The sequence below is a fragment of the Chionomys nivalis genome, chromosome 9 (genome assembly GCF_950005125.1).
Source record: "Chionomys nivalis chromosome 9, mChiNiv1.1, whole genome shotgun sequence".
NCBI lineage: Eukaryota > Metazoa > Chordata > Mammalia > Rodentia > Cricetidae > Chionomys > Chionomys nivalis.
The window spans coordinates 24,815,396-24,832,406 of record NC_080094.1 but is presented as its reverse complement, the minus strand read 5'-3'; the positions used below and the strand labels follow the sequence as shown (position 1 = coordinate 24,832,406).

Sequence of the window (17,011 nt, the reverse complement as noted above, 5' to 3'; positions counted from 1 at the left end):
ACTTCCTGTTTATTCAGTTAATATTATCTCCTTCTTGGGTCTCTGAGGGAGCTGAAGACTAGATAGTTATAGTCCTCCTTGTTTATCTGATGCAGAAAGCAAATTATTATAGAAAATAAATTAGGTACAAGACTTTGGACTCACCAAGATAGGATAGATATGGAGTATTTTCTCTAAATTTGTCAAATGCAAATGGACTAGACATTGTTGATGTATTTATTGTCTGTATAGTTATTGTGTATAGTTTTCTTATATTAGTTATAGCCTTTTTATTTTAGACAAAAGGGGGAAATGTAGTGATATTTTATTTGTATTTTAATAAATAAAGCTTGCCTGAAGATCAGAGAGTAAAACAGCCATACTGGTCAGTCATATAGAGCAGGCAGTGGTGGCACACACCTTTAATCCCAGTAGCCACACTAATTAGCCAAAGAAACTGGGCAGTAGTGGTGCATGCCTTTAATCCCAGCACTAGAGAGGAATATAAAACAGGAGGAGACCCGTCTCAGCTCAGTCTCATTCTGACGATTCCTGGAGGCAGGATCGCGATTTTGGTCTGAGGTAGAGGTAAGAGCCAGTGGCTGACTGCTTTGCTTTTCTGACCTTCAGGTTGAACACCAATTTCTCTCTCTGATTTTTATTATTCATGCTAGATGCTCATACAAGGATGAGAAGGCTGTTAGTAGATATTTATGTAGAAGAACCTACCAGAGTGGTGGTTGACCACAGTGGTGGTCGGAATTCAACTGTTCCCTGCCAAGATGCAGAATGAGATAACTAAAACCCCCAACAACTGTCGTGAACAGTACCAAGAGCCGTAGCATTCAGCAAGGCTAGGTGGTGTCGTCGTCACCGTCGTGTGTCGTCCCCCCCCCGTCCCCCCCGTCCCCCGTCCCCCCCCCCCCCCCCCCCCCCCCGTCCAGGGGCTCTCTCTCTCTCTCTCTGGCTCAGGCTGGACTAAAACTTACCAGTGCAGGCCCCACCCCCGCCAGCCCTTTTTAAACCAATACTGGAAACTAAGGCTTAAGATGGTTAAGTGATTTGCTTCAAGCCATGCATTAAGCCAGTCAGAATGAAGAAACCCAACCAGGTACACACCTGTAATCCCAGCACTGGGGGAGCAGAGGCAGGCAGATCTCTGAGTCTAAGGCCAACCTGGTCTACAAAATGAGTTTCAGGACAGCCAGAGCTGTCACATAGAGAAACCCTGTCTCAGAAAAAAATAATAATAAAATAAAATAATTTTGTCATCATTTAGCAATCAAGAAAATGCCACAGAGACATGCCTACAGGCCAAACTGAGGAAATTCTCCAGTTGAGGTTCCCACTTCTTTAGGTTGTGCCAAGTTAACAATGAAAACTAACCAGGACATGTTAATCCCAAGATGAGAGGAGAAAGACCACTGACCCAAATTATCATGGCCAAAGTAATCAAAGCAAGCCTTTAAAAAAAAATCGTGTATACTGGCTGTCTCTCCCTAAAATTAGGGTTCAAGAGATCAGCACTGGACACGGGGCACAAAAGATCAGTTCAGGAGTGGGGGCTTCCAAATGGAGGAGGTGGGAAACAGATGGGGTTACAGAAGCGGAACATAGGCATAACAAGTTGACTATATCAACTTTCTCAAACAACAACAAAAGATGTCTTTGCAAAAGATGCCTTTCTGCTTAAGTATTGCTGCTTTTCAGAGACTCATTTAACAGTGTATCGAGGGACCTACCATCTGCGTGAAGGAACGTACATGATCATATAATGACAATTATTTATCGAATACTTCCTATGTACGATTGTATCCGTGAATACTCAACATAAATCAGTTATGAAAGTAATCTAGAAATCTGCCCCATTTTAGAGACGACAAAAAGCCAGGGTAAGGTGAAAGACAGTCCTACCGTCATAGGGATTACAGCCGATTAGTATTATTAGTATTAGAGGATATATAATAGTCAAGTAAATATCTAAACACATAATTACAAATTACTTGGAATCCAGCTGCTGTCAGAGAGGGTTTATCAAGCCTTCCGTCTCACAATTAAGGTCTCGGGTAACCCTAGCAACGGGTCTTTCTGCCAATAGTAAAGATGGCATCCAGAGCGCGCGCCTGTTTCTACACACCCCCATTACCCACAATGCAAAAGGAGTGGGGGGGGGGGGAGGAGCGCTGTCTGCCAGGAGTTAATATGGCTCCAATAGTTACATCGTATTCTCTCTTTGCCTGCTCAGAGACCTCATTGTTAACACAAGTTTTCCAAGGAGAAATTATGTCTCCTTTACCTCCTCACTAGTGCGACTACAGAAGCAACTGAAGCGAAGAGACCCCCTTGTGGAGTTACAGTCCGTACCCACGGAAGCACCACTTCCGCTGACGTCATCACGGCGACACGTGGATCCAAGATGGCGGCGGCGATGGTGAGTGAAGGAGACTCCGGGAACCGGAGCTGGAGCAGGGCCCCCTGTATAGCCCAAGACCTTCCGGCACCCCATGCCTGGTCCCCAGTCTCCTTCAGAACCCCTGCTCGAGTTATCCTTCACTGGGTTGGCCCCTCACAAAATCCCTTTCGCCTGCATTGGCTTCCACCTGGGCTTGTCAGGGCCTTGAGTTTTAGGGGAGGTGCCGCTTGGAAAGAAGACCTCAAATAGTGTCTCCGCGGTTCTCATTTCGGCTTTCGTTCCCTCCCCCTTGTCACCCCTATTTCCCAATTTTCACCTCCTGGCCTTGTCTCATTCCGAGAATCCCCCGTTATTTCTACCTTCGCTCCTCCTCCTCACGTTCAGACCCAGCTCTTCCCATATCCCCATCATCTTGACCAGTCTGCGGATGCTACCTCGCTTCGGACCACCTCTTAGCCCAAGCCCTGTCCTTAAATGCACCCTCAGCTGTCCCCATAACGCAACCCGCTTGTTTGCTGCTGTGCCAGGGCACCTCGTGCCCGTCTTCCATCCCCAGGCCCTTTCCTCCTGCCTTCCTGTCAAAACTCGTTATCTCTCCTAAAGTGCTTTTATCCGATTGGCTCTTAAACTTCACCGTGCATGGAAATCTTAGGTTGTGGATGGAGAGGCATGTTAAAATGCAGTTTCCTGAGCTTCACCCCCAAAGAGTGCAGTTCCTTAGGGTTAGGCAGTGCTCAGGAATCTACACTTTCCCAAGGAGTCCTGTGATTTTAATGGAGGTGGCACGTGTACTGCTGTTTAAAAACATCTCTGGCCCTACCTGTCCTCATCCCCTTCCATGCCGTACAGCTCCTTATAGATGAAGACTCGCTGTCACGAAGCTGACTGGACTTAAGGCTCTTTATGGGTAGAGTGGGCGAGGTGACAGCTGTGCCTGGAGGCTGGGTCACAACTTGCTGGCTTCTATTATGGAACCACAGAATTAAGTTTTGGGAGAACTGGCTCTTCTCTGAGAAATTCAGCTCAAATTGTGTTAGCCAAGGAATAAGAACCAAGGTGAAATTTCCTGGGTGGCCCTGTGTATTGCTTCCTCAGAAGATAAAATTTTATTTCATCCTGATAGTGAATGACAAGAAAGACCCAAAGAACAAGCTTGTGACATTTGACTCCACCAAAGGAAAACTCTTGCTTAAGCTGTGTGCTGTTGGTTTTCTCTAAACAGGGCCAGGTTAATCAACTGACAGGATTCCCTTGTTCGCAAATTGCTAACTTAATTGTTTTTTTAAACAGTTTTCTTTTTTATAAACCCAGAAGTCAGGTAAAAGATTCATGGCTTGGGGGAGTGTAGCTCATTGGTAGAGCCCTTGCTGAGCCTACACAAGAGCCAGGGTTTGTTCTCTGGCACTGTCTGGGGGGGAAATGTTTCAAAGCTTTTGCTGGTTTCTGTGGCCTCAGGCTTCAGTCTAAATCAATGAATTGGGGACAAATCCTCAGGGTGGAAAGTTGAACCCGTTTTCTCCTTTGCCTCATTCAGAACAAGGCTGATGGGAAGACAGGAAGTCACACCCTTTCTTGCCCATAGAGAGTTCAATAAAGTGATATTTATGGCACTGCACTGGGAAGTTCCTGTCCTGTACAGAGTTTTAAGAGTTTATAAGTTAGCAATATGTGTTTCTAGTATGTATTTTATTTAATCAGCAAATATTTGAGAGCCCAGTTAGTGCATGGAACCAGGTGTATAGTTGTCAGAGGGTCAGAGTCCCACCCTTGTGGAGCTTCTTTCGTTTGCGGAAACCTGCAGTGAGGCAGACAGAGACATAGTGAAAATGGAGAGTGTGCTGTATGCAGCAGCCAGATTTAAAGGCACACGAAAAGCTGCATGTTTAGTGAGAAGATACAGAAGCAAGTTTGTACAGAGGTGTATGTGGAGTCACAGGTAGATGGGAATTTGGTCTGTGCCAAGCACATTACTACACACAGAAGTCAGAACTATCCCCATGCCTTCATACACGTAAGCTATTTTGCAACCATTTTGGGTAGGGCATATAGATCTATTTTGGGGTGGATCAGCTTCTGAGGCAAGTCATGCTGAGAGGAACTTAGCTAGTGGACTTGGTGGCTATGTGAACAGGCTGGGGCTTGAGGAAGCTGTTTACTTTGAAAGTTAGAATTGTAGATATTACAGTTCAAGGGCTTTCCCCCTCCCTCTTACTGTCATGAATGGCTCTTCCCCAATTGTACAGGTGCTGCCCAGGTCTGCTAAGCACAACAGTGTTTCCTGAATCTGCAGAGTAGACTTCTGGCTATAGGGAAAGGAGGCCAGGAGTTTGTCTTCTGCCCTGGATTAGACCACCCTATAAAGTTACAGGATAGAATTCATCTGGCTGGGTCAGAATTGAGAAGCAGGCTCATATCTCATTACAGGAAGCTACTCTTGGGAATATTTTAATGGAACTTGGGAAATGCCCATTGAGTACATTCATAGGCATATAATATTCTATTTTCCTTATATATTGCCTGTCTCACATTGTATTAGCTTTTATTATAGTTTTATCTCTATGGATATGATTCATATAGCACAAAATCGCCCCTTTAAAAGATCTTTTTAAATTTTATGTGTTTGCTTGCATGCATATATGTGCACCGTGTGCATGCCTGATGCCTGGGGAAACCAGAAGAGATGACTGGAACTGGAGCTCCAGATGGTTGTGAGCCACCTTGTGGGTTCAGGGAAGCAAAGCCAGATCCTCCACGGGAGCAGTGAGTGCTTCTAACACTGAGCCCTTTTAAAGTTCACAGTTCGTGGGGTCTGGCGTATTTAGAGGATCACTGTGTAATTCCAGAACATTTTCATCAACCTACAAAGAAGCATTCATATCACTCTCAGGCTTTGCTCCTCCTAGTCTCCGGCAGCCACTGATTTTCTGTCTCTGAAGCTTTACCTTTCCTCATTTCATATAAAGAGAATGTATAATATGTGGTTTTTCTTACCTAACTGCTTTTACTTTTCCATGGCACTTTCAAAGTTCATGTTGTGTGTAACATTCCTAGTATTTTATTCTTTTTAAATGGCTAAACCGTTGTGTTGTATGGATAGACCACAGTCTCTTTATCCCTTAGCTGCTTGGAATAATTGTGCTGTGAACTTTATGTGCATCTTTACATAAGCGTGTTTCAGTGTTCCAGGATACATGCCTAGTAGTAGAGGTCCTGGGCCAGTTTATCCTAGTTTGAAGGCTTTTGTTCCATGTAGGGCAGAGTAATAAGCTGACTGGCACCAGGTCAGAGCCAATAGAAGTGGTGCTGATAGGGCAGCTGGGTGGAAGTGGAGCAGGAGGCGGGCAGCTCCTCTGACTCAGTTTCATGTGGTGGCAGCTGCTGTCTCCTTTGGGCTTTCAGAGCATCAGTCACACTGGAGAAGGAGGAAAAAAGCTTTTGACTCATTGTAGTACAGGCATTGATTTCATGTGTGGCCTGGCAAATGGATTTGGCTTTCTTGGTCTGTTTATGTAGATGTCATATGTGGCATTAAAACTTGAACTTCAGCTGGGGGTGGTAGTACATGCCATTCGTCCCAGCACTGAGGAGGCAGAGGCAGGTGCATTTCTGAGAGTTCTGCCAACCTGGTCTACATAGGGACTTCCAGGCAGGAAAGAGATCGCCTTTTAAAAAAAAATGGACTTCATGGATTTCTAAGTTCAGGTGGAATGTTCTGCAGCGAGTGCTTACATCAAAGCTACTTTTGCTAGTGTGCTGTGCAGTTGAATTTGTTTGCACCAATCACCATTCTTGTGCTCCCTCCCCTCCTGGCTGTTGGGGATATTTTCTGTCTGCTTCCTTGAGTTGCCTCACCTGGGACATATTCTGCAGGAACCACTGTATCCTGGGAACTGAGTGTCTATACCAAGCCTTGGTTAATGTGTTTCTCCGAGCAGTCTCTTTTAAAGGAGGCCCTCAGCCCCCAGGAAATGCAGAGGAGATGGTATTTAGTTGCCTCTTGGTCTCTGTTTTACAGCTTGAACAAAAGGTCTCCTTTGATCTTGGAATTAAAGAAGTGGGTAACAGAATGTTGGAGAAGGTTGAGTTTTGATCTCTGGGCACTGACAGGGAGGTGGGAAGGACCCAGGATGAGCAGAGCCATCTGGCCACGGATGGCAGGGGCCACTGCCTTCTGTTGCTTTGATCCCTGAACCATTTGCTGTCACTATTGTTTCCCAAGAGTGGGGGACACCCAAGACTTTCTCAATTCCACCTCATTCCTCTTCATTGCTTCCTCTGTGCTGTCCAATATGTCCAGTACGATTTCTCACCTACATCCATTGCCTTAAGCTGACAGAGCCTCCCAGGCTTTGAGGTTCAGGTATAGGCTGGGTGTAAAAGCCGGGGGTAGAATTACTTTTGTGACTGGGCAAACTTCTTGCCTCTGGAAGCCTGTTATTTTTTTTCTTAATATTTTCATTGTGGTGAAATAGATGTAAAATTTGCACAAATTCAGGACGTTCTCTCCATTCAGTGTTGCTGCAGCCCCTCCTCCAGCCATCTCCAGAGCCTCCCCACTGTCCATACTGAGTCTAGTCCCGTAATTTGGAAGTGGGAATGAGACCCCTCAAAAGAATTATTGTAATAGTGATCTGAGTGCCTAGTGCTTTGTAGCCAGCATCCCAGAGTTGAAGTGTTGTTGGCCTTCCTTGTCTGGGCCTACTGTCTGCGGACCTGGGAGCTATTTTGTGGATGCCCCCGAGGGCAGGGAAGAGCAGTCATTTCACCTGGACTTCCTCCTTCCTGACAGGCCTCCCTAACCCTCTCCACCTCCTCCAGAAGGATTTTAGTCTTGCCTTGTTTCTGTTTAGCTGTCGTGTCTCTGTTCTGAAGTAAAGGCTGCATTTTTAGTTGCTAGTGGCTAATTTAGTTCTGGGTATTTTGTTATTTTAACGTAGCTGGGTGAGTTCTTTTTAGCTTCTTGGGGGTCTAGGTGAGTGGTCTTTAGTTGTCGTTAGCCTCATTCACCTGTGGTTGAATTCTTAGGGAGTTTAACTAATTAGATCATTGATTTCAGTTAACTGTTGGCAAACAATGCCTTGAAAGCCTCCCTACCCCCACCCCTGTGCCTCAATTCCTTAATCTGGGGAGTAGTCCCTGACCTTAAAGTGGTGCTGCGTATGGAGAGGAAGAACAAGATAGCAGGCTCCACTGTGCTGTGAGAAAGGCGCTGCTGCTTCTGCAGGACTGCACAGAAATGGCCTGTTCAAGATTGGTCCCGGCTGTGTGGCTAGCTGATGCTATTTATAGGAGAATCTGAAGAAACAGAGAGCTCCAGAAAAGAAGAGGTTAACATCTGGTCACAGAAATGCTATTGGATGAACAGTTTTCACTTCTAGGAGAAACTCCCTGTTTCCTTTGGGAGAGGTTAACTGTCCACAGCTTTCAAAAGGGCAAAATTGGCAGGCTGAATATTTTTTTTTCCTAGTACCCTTCCCTTAGGTTGCTATGGGTCGGGGGGTGGAGGGATTGCTGGTTGCTTCTGAACATCCAGACCCCAAGAATTAAAAAAAAAAAAAAAAAAAAAAAAACAGGAGAAACTGATTCTTGGGTCCCTTGAGCTTTTCAACTTTCCAGGTCACTGATACTTTTGCCAGGGGTGGAGTGTTAGATTACCTGCAGAGAGTTCTCGATTGCCATCATCTGGTTCCTGACAGGCTGCCCCTACAGTCTTGTGACGCTGTGGAATGGACTGAGACAAAAGTCAGGGCTAGATGGATGATGGCGCAGTGGTAAGAAGACTTGTTCTTGGTGGGTGCCATCCGTGATTCCAGTTCCTGCTCCGGGAGGGCCTGTGCCTTCTCTGACTTCAGGAACCAGGCATACATGTGCTGTACAGATACATATGCAGGCAAACACTCACTCGTAAAATCTAATAATAATAATAATAATAATTTTGACAAAAGACCAAAGAACAAGACAGAAATTTCCCAATATACAGGGATTCTGTATCTTTTACAGAAGTGAACTAGGGGCCACCATCTCTCAAGCTTTGGGATCCATAAACTGCTAAGTCTTCAAGCCTTCTTAAATTGGGCGACATCCTAATATTAGGACTTTTGACATCAGGATATGTAGCTTTTATCAGCATCTTGTGGGAGTTTACAAGACTCTCCCAAGGTTAGAATTGCTGCTTTAGTTATCACCTGAAAACCTGGTGGCCAAATTTTCTGTTCTAGACATTTCCTATGTCTCCCATCTAGGTAATTTTACAGGCAGTGCATTTCCTTCCCTTAAAATATAAATGTAAGCCAGGCAGTGGTAGTGCACACCTTTAACCCCAACACTCGAGAAGCAGAGGTAGGCAGATCTCTGTGAGTTCGAGCCCAGAGCAAATTCCAGGACAGCCAAGATTATATCGAGAAATGTAGTCTCAAAAAACAAAACAGAAAAAAAAAAGAAAGAAATATAAATGTATTACTGGGAATGTTGCTAAGTTGGTAAAATGCTGACCTAGCAAGCATTAGGCCCTGGGTTCCATCTCTGTCCAGCACTGCATAAACTGGTCATAGTACTGCATACCTGTAATCTTAGCATCGGGATAATGAAGATAGGAGAACTGAAGTTCAAGGTTTCCTGTCTATATAGCAAGTTCAAGGTCATTCTGGGCTATATGAGACTCGTCTTAGTTTTTTAAAAAATTTGTATGTATCATTGTGTATAATACTGATCCATGTATATGGGAAAGTGTATATGAAAATATAAAAATATGGCACAGCACCAAAGCTACAGAGAAACCTTGTCTTGAAAAAAACAAAAATAAAATTAAAAAAAGAAAAAATGAAGAAACATAATCAATATGTACAATTTTAATTTGTTAATTTTTTTTAAACCTGGATAAATTACTTGGCTTTGCAAGCTTGGCAACCTGAGTTCAGTCCCTGGAATCCGAGCAAAGATGGAAGAAGAAAACTGACTTTACAGTTGTCTTCTGACCTCTAGACACCCTGTAGCATGTAAGCACAGATGGCATGCACACCGCAGACACACAATGACAATAAAGGAAAAATAGAAAAGCTGGATAAGTCACTTGGCATTTTTATAATACTTTATACTTTTTAATTTTTACTTTTAAAACCTTATTATAGGTTGGTTGTGGTAGTATATGCCCTTAATCTTTGTACTGGGGTCGGGGGTGCAAAGGCAAGTGAATCTCTGAGTTTAAGACGAACCTGGTCTATATAGGGAGTTCCAGGTCAGCCAGTACTACATAGTAAGACCCTGTCTCAAAACAATAAAAGCCCAGCTTGCTGTAATGATTCCAGCAAACACCAGCTTAGATGTTGTCACTTATCACCAAGCTTCACCACATGTCATCACATTGCCACATCCCTTCACCTCCAGCTAGCTAGTTCCTTCAGGCATATTAAGCTCTACTTCATAGTACAAATCACTCTTGTGACCTTTAGCTTTGTGTAAACTTTTGCCCTTGTTACAGTGACAACAATGGTATAGGGCAGTTCTGTTATGCCAAGTTTCCTCACATTGGTCAAGGGAGTGGTGCAATCAGGCCCTTGTTCCCACAGCCAAACCTCCACTAATCTAATTTCTGTCTCTGTAAATTTCCTTTGCTGGACATTCCATGGAAACAGAGTCGTGTGTTATATAAATGTCTGCATCTGGCTTCTGTTACTTAGGATAGTGTTTTCTGGGTTATTTCTTCTTGTGGTGTTTATTGGTAGTTTTTGTTTTTTGTTTTTGCTCATAGATGTGGTGTTTTTTCTGCTTTTGCTAACGATTAGACTTTTGAGTTTTCAGCTATAGTAGTTCCCCCAGTCTGAGGGTGTGTGTGTTCCAAGCCCTCTGAGGAGATGCTTGGAATCCAGCCGGGATGGAACTCTGTGTTTTCACTATTTTGTGTACTAGGAATTGAACCTAGGGTATGTGCTAGGCAAATGCTATGCCCAGACCTCCTCTTTTGAGACAGAGTCTTATTAAGTTATGCAAGCTGGCTTTGAATTCACTCTGTAGCCGAGCAGGCCTTGAGTTTGGTGATTTCCTGCCTCGGCCTTTTAGGTAACTAAATTATAGGCCTGTGCCCACTTGTTAACTGTGTATTGCTGCCTCCTTGAGTTGTAAGAGCTTTTTATGTGTCCTGAACCGGTCCCCTTTACCTACATGACTCAAAGATTTTCCTATCCATGGCCTAGAAGTGTACAATTTTTTATTTTTTTTTATTTATTTATTTATTTATTTATTTATTTATTTATTTTTTTTGGTTTTTTGAGACAGGGTTTCTCTGTGGTTTTGGAGCCTGTCCTGGAACTAGCTCTTGTAGACCAGGCTGGTCTCGAACTCACAGAGATCCGCCTGCCTCTGCCTCCCAAGTGCTGGGATTAAAGGCGTGCGCCACCACCGCCCGGCCAATTTTTTATTTTTATGAAATTTATTAATTTAAATGGGTCATATTTTTGGTGGTGTCTCTAAAGCATCTTCATTTAAAAGTGACAGTTTTTCTTTCAGGAATTTTAGTTTCAGCTTGTTTTCATCTGTTGTTGATTTTGAATTTGTTATTTTTGTGAATGGTCTAATGTTACTTGTGAATATGGTTACCACATAGTTAAAGCTTTTGTTTCTCTTGCCAGTGTTTTGTAATTTTCAATAAATAAGCCCTTAAAACTCGTTTTCATGTACCTAGACATGGGTAGTGCTTACCTGTATTCTGGCATCTGAAAGGCTGAAGCAGTACAAGTACCATGAGTTTGAGGCCAGCCCAGACTACATAGAGGCCACCCTGTCTCTAACCAAAACAAAATGCTTTTTGTTTTCCCTTTTTTTTTCTTTATTATCTGTAATGTTGTAGCTTGTGTCAACCATGCTTGGCAGTGCTTTACCACTCCAGTGCATCCAGCCCAAAGTCCTTTCTGATCTGTTCTTAGGGCTGGAGCGGTGTCAGCAGTGCAGAGCACTTGACTGCCCTTCAGAGGACCCGGGTTTGGCTTCCAGCACCACACGGTGATTATAACTCCAGTTCCCGGGGCTCCAATACCTTTAGACCTTCTCAGGCTCCCACACACACGGTATACATACACTCATTTGTACGTGTATGCATATAATAAGTATTTTTAATATATATTCTTAAATGTTTTTCAATACCAAGTAGAACCATATTTTAATATATTATTTTTGAGTTGCTTTTAGCCAATATATAGAAATACAATTATTTTTTACATATCAATCTGATAGTCCTCAGCTTGTTTAATTCTAGTTATTGTATAGATTTCTTAGAGTGTTCTAGATGCAAGATTATATGATCTACAAATAAAAGCATTTGTTACTTAATTTTTCAGTTTGGATGTGTTTAAATTTCATATGCTGGTTTGTACCATAGAAGAATAGACATGGCAAGAATGTGTATCCTCTTTTGTTCCTGATCTTAAGGGAATTTAGCATTTAGTTTTTCACCATTAAGTGTGATGATTACCTGTGGGTTTTCATAGCTGCCCTTTGACTGGGGAAGTTCCTTTTTAGTTATGCTTTAAGTTGTTTTGATAACTGTGTTGAATTTTGTGAGCTGCCTTTTCTATGTCAGTTGTGATGCTGACTTTTTTTCTGATGTTGCTTCTATGACATGCAGTAGTAATTGACGAGCGAGAAGGCCTTCCTTGCATTCTTGGGATAAGTCAAACACCACCACATTCTATAGGCCAGAATGACCTCAGCTCATTCTGTTCTGCCTCCAGACTGCTGGGGTTACAGGTCTAATTCACCATACCTAGGTGAGGTGGGTTTTGTGCAGAACACTTTCTTAAGGATATTTCCATCTGTGTTCATGCTAAAATTTTTTGATAGTTTTTTCCTTTTTGATTACTTTGTTTGATTTTGGCATATACTTAAAGGGGGGGGCAGGGTCTCAATGTATATTCCTGACTGACCTCGAACTTGCTATGTGGACCAGGGGCCTCAAACTCACAGAGATCTACCTGCCTCTGCTTCTGGAGTGCTGGGATTAAAGATGTGCCACTAAACACACTGGTATGTGCTTTCAAACATTTAAACAGGCAAGAATGGGCTGTACATACATAAACTAGGATCATTTTTGTATACCTAAGAACTTGTGTTGGCAGTACTTGAGAGTAGCTCTGTCTCTCACGTTGCTAATTCTCTCCTCAAAGATGATCCAGTTTATCTCCATCTAGCATACTCTGTTTTGTTCTGTTTAGAGACGGAGTTTATTTATTTATTCATGTGTACACATTTGCATCTATGTGAGTTCATGTACACAATGTGTTGTGTATGCAGATGTTCAAGACGCCAGAGGGCATTGGAACGCCTGGAACTTGAGATACAGGCTGTAAGCCTTCTGACATGGGTGCTAGGAACTGACCCCATGTCCTTTGCAAGAGCACTAAGTCTTATTAACCACTGAACATCTCTCTACTACCACGACTCCCTTTTTGGAGATGGGATTTTGCTATATTGCTTAGAGGTTGGTCTTGAACTCATAGGCTCAAGTAATCCTCTCATCTCAGCAGCCTCCCGAGTAATTGGGATTGCAGGCACGTGCCACAGTTCCCACCCCCACCCCCCAGTTATGAAATGGGAATACAGGCTTATACGTGAGAAGAACCTAAAACTCTGCCTGGCACATATTGGCATTTAGTAAATATTAGCTGTTGTCATCAGTATCATACATTTTAATATATGATGCTGACCAGGCTATAGACCAGGCTGGCCTTGATCTTGGAGATCCACCTCTTCTGCCTCCTGAGTGCTGGGATCAAAAGCGTGCACCACCATCAGCCTGATCATCATCTTGTATTAAAACTCATCTGCCTCAGCAGAGCACACAAATTCCATCATCATATTTGGGTTGCAAGACCTGGGATAAGTTATTGTTTGAGGGAGGGGAGTGAGTTGAGATGGGATCTCACATAGCCCAGGCTGGCCTAGGACTCACTGTGTAGCTGAGGATAACCTTAAACATCCATCTCTTCCTCCTACCTCTGTCTCCCAAGTGCTAGGATTAGATGCTGGAATCAAACCCAGGGCTCTGAGCATACTAGACATGCACACTGCCTTCTAGCCCACAGTCACAGCCCCCAAGTTAGTCCATCCCTCTCAATTAACTGGAGGTCCACAGCACAATGGTGCAGAAGTGGACAGGTAGCCACTGTGAGATAAGCAGTGAGAGAGAGGTGCTTAGCACAGCAGCTAGGTAAACAGTCGCCATGTCTGTGCAGTTCTGTGTTCTTCACAGGTGTTAATGACTCTGGTTCCTTGTTGCTTTTTAATGTTGCTTTCCTGCTGGCGTGAGCATGAATCTCACTGTTTATTTTTGGGTTTTGTTTGTTTGGGGGAGGAGGAAAGGCTTCATTGGTTTGAGACTTTGGAACCAAAGTGAATTGAAGTCTTCCCGGATTTACTTTTCATTCTTCTGCAACCTGAGGTCTCAAGGGAGCCTTCTGCTGCCCAGGGCAGTGTTCTCAGTTAGATCTAGAGATTCTGTTTCTGAAGGAGGTAGAACTAAAGTAACTTCTTAGATTTAATTGGCCTGATAAACTTAGAAGATTTTAATCCTCTGTCTGTGCTTCAAGTCACTTATCAGATAAGGCTAAAGGTCCGGTGTCAGGCTTCTTAGTGTCAGGCTTCTTAGGAGGAAATCCAGAACACGTTTTCTTTACATTAACAGAAACAGTGATCTTGGTGCCTTACATGTGTGAGACTAGCGGCTTGGGACTGGAGAGATGGCACAGTCACTAAAATGCTTGCCGTGCAAGCATGAGGACCCTGAATTCAGGTTCCCAGCACCCACACAGAAAGTGAACAGGCCCAGCCAGCACTGCATACCTGAGCTGGTCTAGCTCAATCCATGAGCTTTAGGTTCAGTGAGAGAGATCGTCTTTAAGAAAAGATGGGGAACAATTGAGAAGTCATCAGATGTTACACATATGTACACACATGTACATATATGAAAAAAAGTTACTAAAAAGTAGTTGGGACTAGAGAGATGGGTCAGCAGTTAAGAGATCTATGGTTCATTTCCCAGCACCCACATGGCAGGTTACAACTGTATGTAACTCTAGTTCCAATGGTTCTAACACTCTCTTCTGGCCTCCACTCGCATCAGGCACACATGTGGTGCAGAGATGTATATACAGGCAAACACCCATATAATAATAATAATAATAATAATAATAATAATAATAAAAAGAGTAGTGACTTAGAGGTCAGTAAGTGGCTCCAACCCCACTTCCCTTACGTGAATCTCTTATAAAAATGAAGAGACAGAAACGTTGGGCCATAACTGCTTAGCTGAGGGGTAGGCTACAATGCCCTGCCGATATTTGAGGCCCCCAAATTTAATGCCCTCTCTGAATATGATAGCCACCTCCCAATTGATTGTCAGGATACACTTTTAAACCTGACCGGGGAGAATTAGAGACCCATACTTCCTGCTTCCCAGTTTACTCTAGGACACTCCTCCTCACTCACACAGGAACAGTTAGTTCTTCACTCTTACTGCTAGGTCATCCTGCAGAATTTACTCTGATTCGCCAGGCCCAGGGCATAACCAGAGTGTGCTTCTAAGAAACTTCTAGAAAATGCTGCTGCCAATGCTCTCCACAGATCTCACTTTGCATGTGAGCATCTAGATACCCTTTAAACATACTGAAAGTAGAACACTGACTCCCAGAGATTCAGATGATCCATAGTCTGGATGAAGCTAGGTATTGTGGTTTAGTCCCAAGGCATAGGAAGCAGGCAGATCTCTCAAGTCCAGCCCTGTTTACATAATGAGTTCCAGGTCAGCCAGAGTTAATGCAGTGAGACACAAAAATAAAACAACAGTAATAATAATCTGGCATTGGTAGGACTGTTTGGTTTTGTTTTGTTTGGGGAAGAGGTTTGAGATAGAGTTTCTCTATATAGCCCTAGCTGTCCTGAACCTCGCTTTGTAGACCAGACTGGTTTTGAATTCACAAAGATTACCTGACTCTGCCTCTTGAATGCTAGGATTAAAGGCATGTGCTAACATGTCCCCCACTCCTCAATCTCATGCAGTACAGGTTGGTTGGGAACTTGGCATCTTCCTGCCTCTAATTAGAATTGTAGGTGTACATTATCACACCTGGCTAACTGTGTTTCTAAAGTGATGTAAATATATAATTGTATATAAAACGTTAGAAAGAACATAAACAGAAGGGGGGAAAGCCTATCCATCCATATAGCATTCTGGTAAATGTCCTTCCTTGTATATTTTGGTAGAGTTGCCTTATCTTTCTTAACATGTCTAGAAACAGTCCAGAGCCTGGAAAGATGGTTCAGTGGGTAAGAGGGCTTGTGCTCTTCCAGATGGCTTTAAAACTTTAAAAAAAAAATCTTAGAAATAGAATTGCTGGGGATTCTAGGAAATCTAGCCAAGTTGCTATCTGCATATGTCCCAGTTTGAAGTCTGCCCACCATATCAGAGCACAGAGTGGCATTTTAATATCTCAGACTAGCAGTAATGGCAAGTCTATTTTCCTTCCAGATAGTAATTGCTTGACCCATCTTGTCCCATTTCTGGAAGTGCCTTGTTCCTTGAGGCATTTTGGGAAGCAACTTTACAAGGGCCTCAGGCTTCCCAGAACAGAGGTGACACTGGCCAGTGCAAGCAGATTTAAAGATTCCCACTTAATCTGCCCTGCAGGAAAGTTCACTTCTCTCTCTCCCCAGCAGGTTTGGTGGCCAAGGTTCCTGCTGCTTCTCTGTCTCACATGTAAAACAAGCACCTTCTATGTCCCTGGAGTCGCACCAATCAACTTCCACCAAAACGACCCGGTAGAGATCAAGGTGAGTGAGTGCTTCGATCATAGGAGCACCTGTGCCTAGCAGCCTGACTAGAGGACTGTGTTGAGCTGTTCGTGTCCATCCTGGACTTAATAGAGAACATGGACAGACAAGGGCCAGCTCCCCTGGGAAAAAGAGGGTTGACTCCATACTACGTGGCTGCCTACAGTTCTGCCTTTTCATTGTCCCCCTCTGCCTCTGGGTCTCTGTCTCCTCACTCTCACTTTTTCTGTGAAGTGTGTCATACGCCACTGCACCCATCTGTGTGTTACTCTGCTTCCTTCTGTGACTTCTCTGCCCCCCTTTCTCATCTGCTCCATCATCTTTCACTGCCAGCTGTTCAGATGTCTGTGTTGTAAGAAGCTCTCTTCCTTACACCTTTCAGGAAAAACAAGAGTAACATTTCCTGAGGGTTATTACATGCTATGCATTGGGCTCTGCTTAGGTCAAGATGCCCCCAGGAACCTTCTGAGGGAAATTTTGTTTTACGGATTTTCTGTGTGTTTCACAGATATGGAAACTAATGCACAAAGAAGCGAGCCCACTGGTCACATGCAGAGAAATGCAAACACTGACACCAAGTGAGAGTCACGATGTGAGCACATGGCACCTAGTGGGGCACGCTGCCAACTCAGCTACGTTTCTAGATTGTCTCTCAGTCTCTATTCCTGTCTCTCCTCTCTCTTTCCTTTCTTCTTACCCCTTCTTTCCTCTTTTCTTTCTTGGTTTTACTCTGTAACTTGAGTTCACTCTCCTGCTGTCTCAGTCTTGAGTATATCATGGTTGATCAGTTTCCCATCGTAGAGG

The 17,011-nt window shown here is 43.6% G+C and overlaps 1 protein-coding gene across 4 annotated transcripts in view; it reads left to right on the top strand.

The window, feature by feature from the left end:
- The first annotated feature begins 2,280 nt into the window (after window positions 1-2,280).
- Tm9sf4 (transmembrane 9 superfamily member 4) overlaps window positions 2,281-17,011 on the top strand; it is a 42,079-nt gene continuing 27,348 nt past the window's right edge. Inside the window, exons 1-3 of one of the 4 annotated variants that reach the window (XM_057780554.1) lie at window positions 2,352-2,410; window positions 11,311-11,451; window positions 16,094-16,207. In XM_057780554.1, the coding sequence (XP_057636537.1) occupies window positions 2,396-2,410; window positions 11,311-11,451; window positions 16,094-16,207 (270 nt within the window). In that variant the 5' untranslated portion in view covers window positions 2,352-2,395. Of the gene's footprint in view, window positions 2,411-11,310; window positions 11,452-16,090; window positions 16,208-17,011 lie in introns of all 4 variants that reach the window. The other 3 variants (XM_057780553.1, XM_057780556.1, XM_057780555.1) reach the window with 3 other exon arrangements.